The following is a 13,575-nucleotide window of genomic DNA, read 5'->3' as shown; positions in this document are numbered from 1 at the left end:
ACGATTAAAGAATTAGAGAAATGCTGTATAGTGGTAGACTCCAAGAGCTCCATTGTTTTAGCTTAACAAACAGAAAGTTAAGGGTTCACTTGATTAGTCTGTAAGTGTATATGCAGGGAACAAATATTTAATAATGGGCTCTTCAATCTAGCAGAGAAAGGTCTAACATGATCCAATGGCTGGAAGTTTGAAGCTAGACAAATTCAGCCTGGAAATAAGGTGTGTCTCTTTCACAGCGAGAGTAATTAACCATTGGAACAATTTACCAAGGGTTGTGGTGGATTCTCCATCACTGACCATTTTCAAATCAAGACTGGATGTTTTTTTCTAAAAGATCTGCTCTTGGAATTTTTTGGGGGAAATTCTATGGCCTGTGTTATAAAGCAGGTCAGACCAGATGATCACGATGGTCCCTTCTGGCCTTGGGATCTATGAATCAGTCATTGGGGTTTAGGATGCATTTCAGTGTGGCATTGTCTGAATGACAGCTTTCCTTGCTTATGCACTACTCTACGGGATTGCAGCCAGAAGGCCCAGTTCCCGCAAGGATAGGTGAAAGGATGGTTTTGTGGTGAAGGTGTAGACTGGAAGCCAGGCTGTGTCTACCTCTCCACAGATGTCTTTTGTGAGCACAAGCAAGTCACTTGAGGGGCTGATTTTCAATAGAGTAAGCACACAAATATGCACCTAATTTGTGTGTGCAAATGTTGTGATTTTGTACATCAGTGTGGTAATTGCATGTGCAAATTATAAATTAGATACTTAACAGATTACTTGTGCATTCAATATCTATGGATGTGACCACAGTTATGGTATTTGTGTGTGAAAATGAACAGGCCTTTTGTGCACATTTTCAAAGGTTTACATTGCAAATATCAGGCCCTGAATGGCTGTGCCTCAGTTTTCCCCTTATGTAAATTGAGGTAAATATCTCCTGCCTCATAGGGTAGTTGTGAAACTAGGATCATTAGTGTTTAAAATCTCTCTGAGATCCTCTGGATGGGAGGCATATAGACCTCCCAAGAAGTCATTGTCATTTGTATAATTGAAACATGTTGTTCAAGATTTACCAGTCAGTTTCTGAGGGAAGGAGTAAGACTAGCCAGTGGTGTTCCTCTGAATTTGCGCTAGTGTAACTGAATTAGAATCATACTCTCAGTGTCTAGATTAGGTCCTGTTTTGATAAAAGCATTGAGAATTTACAGCTCCCTCTGACCTGGCTGCATTCTGATATCAGTGCCCATGAAACAAAGCATTAATCATAGACTTGCTCAGCCTGTCTCTGAAATGCATTTCTGGGCCATGAATAGGGTACAATATTTTACATTATTGCCAGGGTTGCTTGACCAGAGTATGAAGTTTCCTGTTTGGTGGTTTGGTTCGTGTTAAACCTTCTGTCTCTATAGAAAGGTACATTTTTAGGTGATTCTGAGCTTTTTCTTTTTGATCTTTCCAGGGTTTTATCTGAAAATAATGATTTAAAATGGATAAAAACTGAAAGTTAATCATGAGCTGAGTGGGATTTTCCTACTTTTTATTTGTGTGTTGCCTTATTTAGATTATAAACTCTTTAGACAAGAGAGTTTTCTTACTATGATGCACTAAGTTTCCTAGCAAAAAATTCCTACTACTGGTGATGATAGTACTAGTGTTGACAAGACTTCCATAGAAACTGATGATTTTAACATTGCCCTGTCTAGACCTATTCTGGGCAGGGTTAGATGATACAGTGGTTAAAACACCAGTGGCTCATCTACACAAGTGCTCTCACTTTGGAGCTGCTCTGGTGTTAGCAATGGTGGGAAACTTGGATTAAAAAAAAAACATAGACTAGAGAGATCCCATATGTCAGTGAAATTTATAGAACATTATTGGGCTTTATATAAATATGACTGGTCCAGGGTTTAGAGGGGTGTTTGTGCTTATTCAAAGTGCTATTTAACCCTTACAAAATATAAAAGATGGGTGAAATTTTCAATTTAAACCGATAAATTTTGCTCCTTTGGGGTTACATCTTGCCATCTTGTTAAATAATACTGTATCTTGTTGAGCATGGGAGAGATCTTAGCTCGGAGAGATCTCGACTCCTAAATGCAGAAATCCATGTGGGGACCAATTTATTTGAAAATCTCTCTGCAGGCTGTTCTCCCTTGGGATCTGCCTCTGATTTTGCAGATTCCCTTTGCAATTTAAATGGAAGAGAATGGTTTGTTTTGTTTTTGTTTTTATTTCATTCCTCACTTTCTCCAGTGCCATGTTTTGAGGTTGAGATTGAGGAGGTGGGATTTGGAGCCACACATGAAGTTTCAGGATAAAAATATTTTTTTAAAATAAGGATTGTATCTTAGGAGGATTTCTGTTTTACATTAAATGTTATAGAGTAGACATTAATTTAAGGCTCATTTCAACAAGTTGTCTGCTAATTCCAGTAACCACATTTTAGCATCTGTTTTGCATTCTAAATTGCAACTTTTAGGGAGGGGATGAAAAATCTTCTGATCCAAAGCACAGCAAAGACTCAATGGGAGTCTTTCAGTTGACTTCACTGGGTTTTGGGTCAGGCCCCCAGCTGGAATATTAATTGTTTGGAAAACATGGAGTTGATTGCTCAGTTGTGTATGCTTGTTTATTAAGAACAGTCATGAAAATCAATGAATAAGCTTTTTACCATTCAGAAATAGCAATTGGCTTCAAAGAGAACACTGACAGTAGAAACCTAGAATATCTATGGGACCAAAATTGCCTTGAAAGCTGGGTTTTATTTTATTGTAAACATTGATTTAAAACCCCCCTTTAAAAATAAATAAATAAATTGCACCATGCTCTGGGGAAATCTACTGGCAATTTCTTTATCAGAGAGAAAGAAAATAGTGATATTAATGCATGATCAAATGGAAGATGCCTTTAACAACAAAAGCCTAGAAAACTGCACCTCCTCCTGCTAGAATAAAAATACATGAAAGCAATTTTAATTCATTTCTTACCTACACGCTACTCCTCTGATTGGGTTTTTTATTATGAATAATGTGAGATTGTCATTGTGAGGGGAATTTGGGGCTAATTTGCTCTCATCTGTGGAAATCTACCTTGGCTCTTTATAGCTATATAATGCCAGTTGAAGAATAGCAATGGTAAATTGAGGCAGAGAGGATAAGTGACTTGCCCAAGGCCTCAGAGAGGAGTTAGTGTCAGAACCAGGACTAGAATTCAGGAGTTTCTGCCTCCCAGTCCTGCACTCAGATCATTAGACCATGTTGTTTTCTCTGTCTTTATCTCAGTCGTGGGAGTTAGCTGCTATTCATTAAACTCCCCTGGAAAATTAGCTGCTTGAGTCATAACTGAGAAGGCTTCTAGATCTTGGGTAGCACAAAGACTAGATGACTTCATCATGAGGAATGAAATGATTACTGCAGAATACCTATTATGCAAACACTGAATGGTGCAAGAACACACATTTTTGCAAGAAAATGTACATTTTTATTAAGGTAGCGAAATTCTCCGTGCTCTCCTTGCCGTTAGAAGCTGAATGAGCTCAGCCAACTGTTGCCAATATCTTTAAATAAGAATGAACTCTGAAATCAGTAAAAGGAACCCTCACTGATCAGTGCAATCACTTGCTTTTCAGGGTAACAGGGGGGCCCTCGGGAAGAAGTGGACACCGAATGGTAGCCTGCAAGAGACAGTTAATCATCTTTGGAGGATTCCATGAGAGTGCCAGGTTGGTTGCTCCAGGATTCATAGATTTTTTTTTTTTTTTTTTTTTTTTTTTTTAAGGTCAGAGGTATCATGACTAGATGATCTCCTGAGGTCCCTTCCAACCCTGATATTCTATGATTCTCTGATTTGATGACAGTCACCTAGTCTGACCTCTAGCATGACACTGGTCAGAGAATTTCACCTATTCATTCCTTTATCAAGCCCAATGGTTTGTCATTGAGCTAGAACATATCTTTTAGATATCCAGTCCTGTTTTGAGGATACCATGTGATCGAGAGTGCATCGCATTTCGCAGTCAATTATTTGGTTGGTTAATTACCATCACGGTTCAAGATTAAGACTGTATTTCCATTTGCCAAGCCTCAGCTCTCAGCTGCTGGATCTTGTTATGCCTTTGCCTGCTAGATTACAGAGCCCTTTACCGTCAGAAATCTTCTGCCCAAGCAGGTACTTATAGACCATGATCAACCTCCTCTTTGATCAGCTAGATAAATTAAATGAAGAATAGGGTGTTTTGAGTGTTGCACTCTTTTTTGATCTCAAAAAATAGTTAGTTCTTTTGTTGCCCACCTTCTTTCTGGTTTAAATAATTGGGATTCTACTGTGTGCCTGGAGCTGCTGGGCCTAGTTTGGAAGTAATGATTAATACAGAGCAGAGAAACTGGAAGAAGTTTTTGCCATCTGGTAAAATAGCTTTGTCAGCTGTACATTGGTGCTGTGCACTTGTAATTTTTGCCCATGCAAATTCAAATTTTACACTGTACGTCATGTCATAAATTCATCGGCTGCAGAGGAAATGAACCTGCTTTTAAAAAGTGTGGCCCACAAGGGGCTAAATCTTCAGAGTGTCCCCATTGTGTCCCTGAAGTAACATTTTACCCTGTGCTAACTGGCAGTCTTTGTGTGCCCTAACTAGAGATTATGTGTATTACAACGATGTGTATGCCTTCAACCTGGACACTTTCACATGGACCAAGCTGTCTCCATCAGGGACTGGCCCTGTTCCAAGGTCAGGCTGCCAAATGGCTACCACTCCAGAGGGCAATATAATTGTCTATGGTGGCTACTCCAAACAGGTAAGAGGCTCCTCTTGGTGAACTGGGGCAGTCAGAGGAAGGATAGCCCACTGGCTAGGGCCCTTGGCTAGAACTTGGGAGACCTGGGTTAATTCCCTGCTCTGCCTGTGTAGCCTTGGGCGAGTCACTTAGACTCTGCGTGCGTGAGTTCCCCTTCTGTAAAATGGGGATCATAGCGCTGCCCTGGGGTGGTTAGTCGAAATACATTAGAACTTGTGAGGTGCTCAGATATTACACTAATGACGCTCAGATAAGGACCTACAATAGGTAGATAAAATATTGGAGATAAAATCTCTGAGCATATGCCATCACTCACAGGCCTGAGTTCAGAAGAGACCTCCCCTCAGGCAGGTTATCCCATAACTGTCTACGGTAGGGTTTTTTCCACTTCCCTCTGAAGCGTGTGGTACTGGCCACTGTTGGAGACAGGACACTGGAGTGGCTGGGGTCTAACGATCTGGCAGCTCCTGTGGTGTTTTCTGTAAATAAAATGATGCGTTTTTCTGAGACCAGGTTTGCTGGGCCTGGAGCCATAGGATTCCAGAACCAAAGTGTGCTGGCGATGTCTGATAAATTCCGGTGTATTATCGTTAAATAGAGTATCATCAGTGGCTGTTGGCCAGCTGGCCAGTGTCTGATAAATGGCCTTTTCCTGCCTTGTACCGGTAACAGCCAGCATCTGGGAGTTCACTGGCCCTCAACAGGTCATGTCTCAATCACACTGAAGGCCACAGCTGCCAAAATTGGAGTTGAGGGACTTAGTAGCAGGCCACAGGGCAGAATATAGGAGGCATCAATACCAATATTTCCCATGATTTTTCAGCTTGTGGCAGATAGGCTGTTCTTTCTTGATAATACCCTCTGGCCCTGTCATGCCACCCCAAAGCGAATATAAATGCCCAGTCTGCCCAAGAATGTCTTGCCCTCCTGAACCCAGATAGGAAAGTGTTTCTGCTCGGCCCCATTGCCACTAAGACAGCTACATTCCAGCACTCATGGCAATAAGGCAGTAGCTGCCAGCATGCATGTACTTTCTCACAATATTGAAGGGGTTAAGGGAGAACAGCTAGTTTGCAAACTCAGTCAGCCAAAAGGAGACCTTTGATCAGCACCAGGCTTCCTTTGCATGGCTTCTTTACTTGTTAATCAAGGTAATTTATATAAGCCAGCCCTGTTGACCATATGTCCTCATTGTCCAAGTGTCCCTGTCTCCATGCTGGGAGGCAGGAAGTAAACATTTCATTGGCAGCAGTAGCAAAAGGCTCCTGCAAACACTTTTAATGTTTATAATGCAGACCGTAGCAGCAGGGTTTGGGTTTTATATCTCAGCAGAAAGGCATCTCTTCCAGCAGTGCAGCATCGGGGGAGGAGGATGCACTGTTCTTCCGATCTGAATAAATAAGCGAAGAAGAGAGGGAAAAATATTCCGTCTTTAAATTTAGAAATATTTGTGCCTCCTCATGGCCCTGCGCTCATGGCTGTGTCTTCTTGGACGTACATTTGTTTAAGTAGTAATAGCAATATGGCAGATTTTCCACCTGAATAGGCTTTGTCTTGCTCTTTGCTTTTCTTCCCCAATTGCTCTGAAGACTGGAGAGCAGCAAAACCTGCTTGTCAGATGTGGTTCTGCAGGCCACCGAAGGCAGCTGGGATTGGGTTGTGTGCTGCAGCCCATGGAAATCAAAGCTTGTGCGTTTTGTTTTGTTACCATTGGCTGCTGTACCAAGCTGAGCTGCATTGTAATGTTCCCGGGTTACTTTTCTTTTAGGAATTTGGGAAATGAATAGTGTTAGGAGCTGAGAGAGAATGTCTGGCTGACATCCAACCTTCCTGGTTAAAGCCCAAACAGCTGGCCTTTGTGCAGGGTGCTAAGCAAGGATTAGATTAGAGTGCAGTTCATCATGGACCCAAAGGACAGCTTTTAGACTAAAACAGTGGTAACTGCTGCTCTGCGCACTATCTGTGAGGTACTGGGCTGGTAAATCCAGAGGCTTTCAGAGGGCACACGGCCATGTTCATAACTGTCATGGAACCCCTTTCTGTATAGTCCAGATGGGAGCAGAGACCATCCCTCCGCGTTAAGTGATACCTGGGGCCTTGCATGTGTCCCCCACAGCATGGGTAAGTTTCACACTTGGTGGGTAAATCCAAAGACCTGTTGTATCTTAGCCGCAAAATGTAACCCAATGCACTGGACAGAATTAATTTGTGTGGCCTATAGCTGCCAGCAGATGTCACAGTGACAATTCTCAGAGCTGTCCTGATCGTTTCATTCGCTAAGATTAGGTAAAATAACAGCGAATGGTTGTTTAGTACTTGATATCTCTGCTGACAGCAGATTATGGAGTTGAGTCTCTCTAGATGTAGTGCGAAGTCAATCAGCAAACTGTGTATTGTTTAGAATAATTTGAGTACAGGCTCCCAGAGACAATGAAAAGGGTGCAGTTTTGGGTGGGGAAATGCTGTACTGAGAACCAATGGCTTATTCGAAGCTGGACAAGCACTGAGCAAGACACGGTTCCTGCCTCAGTTACTGAGCAAGAGAAACTTCAGTGAAGAGAGCTATGAAAAAACTTAAGCTAGACAGAATGAGGCTCTGCAGTCTGCATGTGTAACAAGCCAAGTGACCAAATGGAGCTCCATTCACAAAGTCAGCAGGAGATATTTCTTGGGGCCAAGGTCAGAGGTGGTGTAAATGGGTGAAATTTACATGGAGTCTCTGGGTCCAGCTCCAATGTGGAGGTTACATATCATGTTTCAAGAAAGCAAGTATCAATTGTAATAGCTTCTCCTTATTAGTGCTGTCTCCGAACAGCTCAGCCATGCGGCTTAGTAGGCATTGCTGGGGGGAAAATGATCTGACTCAAAACCAGGACGTTCACTGTTAAGGTTGGAGCTCCAGCCTTCTCTATACCATCGCTACCACACAAGCTTTGTGGAGCCTTAAGCGAAGTCACCTCATCTTTCATTTTCCCACGTTTGATCAGGAACGTTTCTCTCCCCAGAAGATCCTTCTCTCCCCTCAGCCCGTCTTCTTGTCCCACCCAGCCTGCCACGTGAGCTGGAAGGGCAGGCATTGGACGCAGGCAGCAAGGGAGGGAGTTTGGTCTATGCCGTGTGTTGCTGGTGTTAGCATTAGATGGCATTTGGGTTGGAGGGCCAGAAGTGTATATTCTGCAGGGCCCTGGGATAGTATAGGACCTGTGGGTTTAAAGCAGCCTCTACAGTGCAGGGAGCTGACCACACAGCTTTAGCCTTGATGATGAATCCTGTTGCTGTTTTGATTCTAGCTGCAGCCTAAATGTTGTTTGCTGTGGTGTGTATATGATGCACAGCATCTGAAATACAGCTGATGATCCACACGACCAGTCTGTCAGGTAGCTAAGCTGTAAGTATTATGGGGACACTGAGATAAAGAGGATGAAGTGACTTGTCCGAGTCCACATAGGAGGTCAGTGACAGAGCCAGGACTCGAACCCAAGGCTCTTGACTCTCAGCCCCCTGTTCCAACCCTTTGGCTCCTTCACTCCTGCTCCAAGACGAGTGAATTGCAGATTGCAAATAGCCAGGAGGTATATAGTGAAAAGTAAATATGAATCTCAAAATTCTTTGAGCCTTACTAATCCACGATGTTCCCAGTGTTATTGATAACAATATACCTACTCTCTTGCATATGTACTATATATCTTCACGGTGTCCCTCTATTCAGGTATATTCTAGCAAATGTTCTCTTTCATTTTCATGCAGGCTGAAAATAGCAGGGGCTGCTACTTTGGCTGCTGTCATCCTCATGCCTCGAAAAGTAACTTAAGGGGATCTTATCAGCTATTTCTGGTTATACAAAAAAAAATCCCATTGGATAATTTATATTCATTCTTCACCCACTGATCTTAGTTTTAAGACATTCCCATTTTTTGGGCTTTCTTTTTTTGTGTGTGTCAGAGAACGAGAGCTCTGTAGCTACCGCATCTCGGGCTGTTTAAAGTAATGAGAGTGTGCTATTGCTAGGCAACCTTAGCAGAGTGTGCCTGACTAGAACTCTGAATGCAGCTGGGGGATGTCAGGAAGCTATATTGCTACACCTCACCTGTGAAAATTGGCTAGAAATCGCATTAGGGCACCTTGCGGGGGAGAGATTTTTTTGAATGCACCAAAGTGTGCCATAGGGCATTTTAAGGGGTAACTTTCTAATGCCTCTTTTTAAAAAGCAGATTTGGTTAGGCTCTCACTTGCTGAAATGCTTACAGGGATGAAATGTGGTTATCATCAGTTGCTGAGTCTCATGAATTTCAAAAGGTTCTGTCCCACATCCTGGCCAAGACTCCTGTGGGTTGAACTTTCAACAATGGTCTTTTTATTTTCCCCTTGAAATCAATTAAGACAGAGTTGAGTTTCAGTGACTTCACCGTAGAGTGCCCTGAATTCTTATCCCAGCTGTAAACACTGTGACCATGCCACTTAATCACTCTGTGCCTGAGTTTCCCCTTCTGTCAAAGGGAGATGAAACTCTTACATTAGGGCTGAGGTGAGTATTCATTAGTGAAAGCTTGCAAAGAACTTAGAATTTGGAAAGAGCTCATTTATGAATTGTAGATGCAACCAATATAAGGTAGAGATCTAACACTCTGAGTTGTGCTTGAGAAACAAGGAATTGGATGCCAACATTATCTAATGGTGTGGGTGGGAAATTAGAGTGAGTGTGGAAGCCCCTTTAAAAATGTGGACCTCTGTGTGATAAGGAAGGTGCTTAATATTGCCAGGTCAGAGGGTAACTGTATGTTTCTCTTGAATAATAGTGCTCTGGAATCTTGCTTGGTCTCTGTGCATTTAAACAGCGATTTGAATGTGTGTGTGTGTGTGTGTGTGTGTGTGTGTGTGTGTGTGAGAGAGAGAGAGGCATCTCTTTGAAAACAAGGAATTGTAACTGTCACTCCACCTCATCGATTTTTTTCAGTCCATGAAGCATTATCATGTTTCATACACAGTGTGTTTACTACAGGGAGCCACATGGTTTTCAGATGAGAAATAATGTAATTCTTCCTCATAGCCCTTATGATATTGGAGCAGACAGCACTCGGAACACGTAATTTCCCTCCCCCCCGCGCTGTTCAGATCGCTGTGCTTAACAGCTGTGCTGTTAGCAGATCTACACCCCTCATCATTATGTGCCCCCTACACACGCGCGCACACACTCTTGTGCTCCTATGTGAATAAAACAGCCAGAATATAGCTTGGATTGTAGGGAAAACAACATGAATGATTTATTGTAATTAGATGCTGATGTGGACACGTACAGTGTTAATTGCATTGGTTTTTGCAGGGTGTTTCCTTGAAGGGAACATTTTCTCTCCTTGCTTTTTTTGGGTTTGTTTTTGCACTGGAAGCTCCTCCCAGGGAGATGGTTACTAGACTGTCCAAAGCGGGACGCTCCCAGCTTTCTGCATGCTGATACCTGCAGCACAGAGCTCCTCTAATTGCACCCAAAAAATATACATCAAATCCGAAATGTGCTATGTTGCTTGTTTTTATTTTGTTTTTGTTTTTTTCTCTTAATAAGAGCCGATGTGGACATAAAGAGCTCGTGCTGTTTCCCTCTTTCTCCTAAGATACAAATGTCATCGATGTTTGTTCTTACAGAGTTTCTACCCCCAGCATCCCAAAGCTCCTATCTGGCTCAGCTCAAGTTCTGCAGCAGGATTAATGGCTACTGTGTTTGGGGCTGGATGCTTGTTGTATATAGAGCACTGCAGCCAACAGGGCACCACCCCGAAGGAGGAGAATACTTCCAGTGCAGTGTTTCCATTCAGTGCACCAACAAAATGCGGCACTTCTGGCAAATGAAACAATTTCTGGTGTGCTGTCCGAGCACCAGTGCATGTGGTAGGCAAGAAGAGGTTCGGATGCCAAATGTACACCTGTATTTCTTGGGAGACTTCTACTATTGTGCTGAAATTCGGTAGGGGACACTAAGGCCTTCTGAATCTAGAGCATAGTGCATTTCTTGGACAGGAATTCTTAAACACCTGGGAGTGACCAATTTCTTTATTCTCACGCAGTTATTTAGGTGTAGGGGATATAGTAGCAGACAAAATACTTGCTGTTCAGCATCTGGAATCAAGGCTCAAATCTGTCTTGAGGATCTGCATGAGTTTGCGGCCAGGAGCGTATGCCCCATAATCACCCTGGGTGGGATTTTTCAAATCACTAATTCTGCTCCCATTGACATCAGTGGTAAAACTCTCACCACAGAGTTCAGTCTGTGCTGAGTGCTTTGAAAATCCCAGCCCATGTGTAAATTGACATTGCCTGCTCTGAAGAGGCCAGGGGCTAAGTTGGGGCTGGAGACTGATCTGCTCCTCGCTGTTGGAGGGAGTGCCTTCTTTGGCCTTTGGGCGGAGGTTCAGCTGGCAACTGCTGTGAGACTGTTACGTGTGTGTAACAAAGCCGGATTGCAGTGCACATTGCTGTCTTTCCTTTCACCCTCAGGGACACTAATACTCGCTCATAGTTTAAAAAAAATACAGACTCTGTTTAGAAATCAAGACACCAGCGCTGTTTCCACTGGAGTCAATGGGAGCTGAATCATGATCAAAGGCTGTTAGCAGTCTTCTGCATCCCAGGGACTCCTCTAGGCCTCTTTGGTGGGGTGGGGTGCCATTTCCAACAAAAGTGCTCTTGGGAGTCTCTTGCAGTAGAGGGAGAGGTGGTGAAATCCCAGTGTCCCAACAGTGGTGAGAATTCTGAGGACAGGAGCTAAAACAATGATTCTCTCACCCACATGCAAAATGTTTTTCCCTAATACTTCAGGGGAAGAACAGGGATGCATTGGGCTAAGATGCCGCAGTTCAAGCTGGCCTCTTGGTCTAGAGCTCACTGATGTCAATGGAAAGATTTTCATTCGTTCCAGTGGTATTCGCATCGGCCCCTTAGAGTCAACTTCCGCCTACGGGTACGTGTGAGGCTCCCACTGAATTCAGCGGGATCTGGTGTGGATAGACCTGTGGGCAGAATTTGGCATTTTGGTTTTTAAAAAAACCGTCCTCCATCTTCCTTCAAACAACCTGCCAGAGCTCATTCCACTTCTCCCACCAGCTGCCCTGAATCTCTCCATAGCATCCTTGCAGCCTCCCTGTGCACTCCATCTCCCATTTCAAACCTCATCTGGAAACATGTCCTGCCTCCCTTTCCTCTGTCTCTGCCTTTCTCATCTTTTCTCTCTCCCAATAGTTTAACATTTGACCTTATAACAATAATCATACTATAATATACTATTATGAATGTATTATTGTTATTGTAACTGTCTCATTGAATTCACGTATGTACCTGTGTGAAGAACAAATATTTGATACTGGGCTTTTCAGTAGAAAGAGGTAGCACAATCCAATGGCTGGAAATTGAAGCTGGACAAATTCAGACTGGAAATAAGGTGTACTTTTTACAGTGAGGGTAATGAACCATTAGAACAATTTACCAAGGGTTGTGGTGGATTTTCCATTGCTGGCAATTTTTAAATCAAGATTGGATGTTTTTCTAAAAGATCTGCTGTAAGAGTTATTTGGGGGAAGTTCTCTTTCCCATGTTCTGCACAAAGTCAGACTATGATCACAATGATCCCTCCTGTCCTTGGGATTCCATGAATCTGAGTATGTTTTGTATGCAAGATGCTGTAAGAGATGGAGTTGTGTTACATTGGTTGTGTTCTCTGAGACAGGCCTGAGTCAACATCCTGGATCTGAACACTCCTGAATTTTGGACGAGACCATCCTGGCATGGGCCCACTTCCCATTGCGCTCAATGGATCCAGTTTGCAGATTTAATCTGTTGCGTGCAGAATGTTGAATGCCACCATTCCTGGGGGGACGAGAAGTGGGAGCTCAAACTGAGGGATGGGTGGCTAATAACATTATTAAGAAACCTCCCATGGTGGCATTGCATACTGCTACCTTCAAATAACACATGGTGCTATGAACGCTGAAGTACAGGAATTCATAGGATAAGAAACAAAAGTGGGGGAGTAGAATGGCATTTAAAACCAGGCATCTAATTACATCTGCTGAGGCATGGTCCTGCTCCAACTGTAGTAGGTGGGAGTTTTGCTGCTGCCTTCAGTAAGACCGGGATTGGGCCCCTTGTTTTATTCTGTTTAACAGAGAAAGCCAAAGGCTCCCAAGACCTCTGAATGCTTACAGTGACAAACGTAGTCAAGGTGCAGCATGCAGAAAGCTGTCCTCACATCAGTTCCTGTTATAACTGGCCGTGGCCCTGTATGGGATCTGAGTGATCATGTGGCAACTGTAATTAAACATGACCTGGGAGAGCAATAATGGAAGTTCAGGGGAACTTGAACCATAAAGTGATAATACTTTCAGCTTCTGCTGTGCCTTCTGACTTGGAATCCCAAAGCACCTTACAAATGCTGGTGAATTTAGGGTCATGACACCCCTGTGCAATAGGTGTCATTGTCCCAATTTCACAGATGGGGAAACTGAGGCACGGAGCTTGTAACTTGCCTGAGAGTCTCTCAGGAAGTCTGTGGAATATTAGGGAATAGATCTTGGGTTTCTTGATGCCACAGTAATGCCCTTCCTTCTGTCTTTATAAAATTTGTCACTACCACTTAAAGCTACTTCCTTCTTGTTGTCTCTGTCTTGCATGACAACTACCTCCCTGGGAAGGAAAAAGAACAGGAGGACTTGTGGCACTTTAGAGACTAACAAATTTATTTGAGCATCAACTTTCGTGAGCTACAGCTCACTTCATCGGATGCATTCAGTGGATGAAG

The 13,575-nt window shown here is 43.1% G+C and overlaps 1 protein-coding gene across 5 annotated transcripts in view; it reads left to right on the top strand.

The window, feature by feature from the left end:
- KLHDC4 (kelch domain containing 4) overlaps nucleotides 1–13,575 on the top strand; it is a 52,205-nt gene that overhangs the window by 26,989 nt on the left and 11,641 nt on the right. For all 5 annotated transcript variants that reach the window (XM_038368685.2, XM_038368683.2, XM_038368682.2 and 2 more), the window contains 2 exons: nucleotides 3,626–3,718; nucleotides 4,634–4,793. In XM_038368685.2, the coding sequence (XP_038224613.1) occupies nucleotides 3,663–3,718; nucleotides 4,634–4,793 (216 nt within the window). In that variant the 5' untranslated portion in view covers nucleotides 3,626–3,662. The remainder of the gene's footprint in view (nucleotides 1–3,625; nucleotides 3,719–4,633; nucleotides 4,794–13,575) is intronic.

Source organism: Dermochelys coriacea, chromosome 12, assembly GCF_009764565.3.
Source record: "Dermochelys coriacea isolate rDerCor1 chromosome 12, rDerCor1.pri.v4, whole genome shotgun sequence".
Taxonomy (NCBI): domain Eukaryota; kingdom Metazoa; phylum Chordata; order Testudines; family Dermochelyidae; genus Dermochelys; species Dermochelys coriacea.
The sequence above is the reverse complement of the archived record's forward strand: the minus strand, read 5'-3'. Positions and strand labels throughout refer to the sequence as shown.